A 2,601-nucleotide genomic window follows, 5' to 3' on the forward strand; every position below is an offset into this window, starting at 1 on the left:
CTACAAAAAGCCCTCGCGGCGGCTCATGCCGCCAAGCGTGGACAGGGCCTTTGACTGCGACGCGACGTGCCGCCTTTGACCTGCCCGAGTCTACCGGTGAGGCCGGCGGTCTTGTCACTCCATCGTGTAGCTTGGCTGCTGCAATGACAAATGATGTGCTCGTGATGATGGCCGCTGGTCTGTCCCTTGGGTGCCGAAAGTACACCTCCGTACATACACTGATGACCGCCTGCCTGCATAGCTCTCACTCATGTGCATCTTGACAGGCACTGTTAGAACAAGCAAATCTTTTCAAACCAAGCAGCATACAAGTGTGTAGATGTCCTGTTCGTTGCATCCTTCATTCAATTGGCGACATTGATTGTTCTGCCGCCTGGCTGTCGATCATATGAAGTATTGAAGGTTTCATTTCGGCGTCAAGGAATGTCTTGTGCTCTTTCTTGCATGTTGAAGGTAGCACTAGATACTGGTGTTCCCTTGGTGCCGAAATACGGCCTCAGTACATACAGTCTTCGCCGCCTTCCCGGACAGCTCAGACAAGGACGTTTCCAGCAGCCGGACCAGTCCTTCGTGAACAGTGAGCCGATCCGCAACAACAAGGATACCGGAACATCATTCGAATGCACCCCTTGTTGTCTACCCCGGTGTAAACTCGTCCTCCTCAATTTTCTGCCACTTTTGCTGTCGAGCTGGAGAAGTCCTTGGGCCGACTCTCGGCACACAAAAGGGATAGGCTTGTGCAAACAGCCTCCTCCGCCTGCCGCCGCCGATAACGAAGACCAGCTGGCTTATGGGGGTTTGATTCGACATGGAGTTGAGGGAGGATCCGAAATCGAGTTGAAAAAAAAATGGGCGGCTTATCAACCATGACAATTCGCCTCGCGTCTCGCGTCTTGCGAGTCCCCGTGGTGGGCCCCCTCCCCACGCCGCCCTTGTCTTAGACCCTCGTGACAAGAGCGCCCAGAAGCCCCATGCGGACGTCTCACTCGCGAGCTGGACGACGACGACGATCGAGGCGATGGGCCGAGATTCGTCCTTGTGCATCCCTTTTCGAGACCTTTCTTCGAGGAAGAAATCCCGGCAAAGGCGCACACCCCCATGAGCGGCCGCGTGTTGTGGAGCACACATCATGTCGAAATCCGAACAGGAACGGCGTCAGTCCTGTGCTCGCCGACATGCCGAGTTCCGTCCAGCCTGCCGCCAGGGCGCGGGGCCCTCAGCAGAGCCCAGAGAGAGAGAGAGAGAGAAAGACGGCGCGCGGAACCCCGACCTAGGCTATGAATAAGCTCCCCGCCCGGGATCCGATTTCCCTGCCCCATGGATCGCTCAGGTTTGGTCATAATGTGACCAACGTGAAAAGAGGCGCCCGAGCCAAGCACAGGAACGAACGCCTCCCGTTGACGAATGGAGGATCAGTGCGGGTGGCCTGGGAATCGGCCCAAGCCGCTTTCCGCCTGTTCCCCCCATTTATTTGTTTGTTCAAGATGCGATTTCGGTAACAAGTCCGCCAACGCCGATTCATCATCAGTCGTCAGATGAAGGTCCGGGAATAAATGGATCGTGGAGCCCATGCCCCCCCCCCCTACTAAAGGATGGACTGCCGACCCTAGAAATCTATTCAGGGTGCTGATGTCATTGCCTTGACCTTTGAAGCTCCCGAAACGCCTCTTCACCCTCAGATTCCTTCGTCTCTCTCACATCGTCTCACACGTCAAAGACGGCAGACACGGAACTGACGCACGTGGAACAAGCTCTTGACACCCAAACACCATGGCCGATGCAGACCGTGATCTCGAAAAGGCCGACGCCGACGCCGACGCCGACACAAAGTTCGCCCCCATCCGGACCGAACCGCGTGCAACGCCAGATGCACAACCACGTCGACCGTCAACCGCCTCCGCCCGCTCCGTAGCCCGCACCATCTCCCGTGCCCGGTCGCAGAACGGCTACTCCTGTGACGACTACCAGCCCTCCTCGGACGACAATGAGCCGTCGGCGTCCTCAACGGATGCTGCCGCCGACGGTGCCGCCAGGGCACGATCCAAGGAGGACCCCTTCGAGGTTTCGTTTGAAAATGGTGACCGCGACCCCTGGTGCCCGCGCTCCCTGCCGACGCCGCGCAAGTGGCTCATCGTCGCCCTCGTCTCGGCCGCCAGCCTCTGCGTCACGGCCGCGAGCTCCATCTACACGTCGACCTACATCAAGATGGACGCCGAGTTCGGCTCGTCGCGCATCGTCTCGACCCTCGGCCTGTCGACCTTTGTGCTGGGCATCAGCCTGGGCCCCATGTTCCTGAGCCCGCTGTCCGAGTTCTACGGCCGTCGCCCCATCTACCTCGTCGCCTGGTCCATGTACATCATCTGGATCATCCCCTCGGCCGTCGCCACCAACATTCAGACCATGATCGTCGCCCGCTTCTTCGACGGCCTCTCCGGCAGCGCCTTCCTCGCCGTCTCGGGCGGCACCGTCAGCGACCTCTTCGACCGCCAGCACCTCCAGGCCCCGATGCTGCTGTACTCCATGGCGCCCTTTGTCGGCCCGCCATCGGCCCCACCGTCGCGGCTTCATCAACTACACGTCGATGCGCTGGACTACTACGTC

The 2,601-nt window shown here is 59.2% G+C and overlaps 1 protein-coding gene across 1 annotated transcript in view; it reads left to right on the forward strand.

Moving 5' to 3' along the window:
- The window catches only part of VDBG_08083 (glucan 1,3-beta-glucosidase), a gene marked incomplete at both ends in the record, with an annotated part of 2,643 nt that extends 2,324 nt beyond the window's left edge, over positions 1–319 (forward strand). Inside the window, one exon of the mRNA XM_003001778.1 lies at positions 267–319. Coding sequence (XP_003001824.1) covers positions 267–319 — 53 coding nt within the window. The remainder of the gene's footprint in view (positions 1–266) is intronic.
- Between the last annotated feature and the right edge of the window lie 2,282 nt (positions 320–2,601).

The sequence above is a fragment of the Verticillium alfalfae genome, genomic scaffold (assembly GCF_000150825.1).
Source record: "Verticillium alfalfae VaMs.102 supercont1.11 genomic scaffold, whole genome shotgun sequence".
Taxonomy (NCBI): Eukaryota; Fungi; Ascomycota; class Sordariomycetes; order Glomerellales; family Plectosphaerellaceae; genus Verticillium; species Verticillium alfalfae.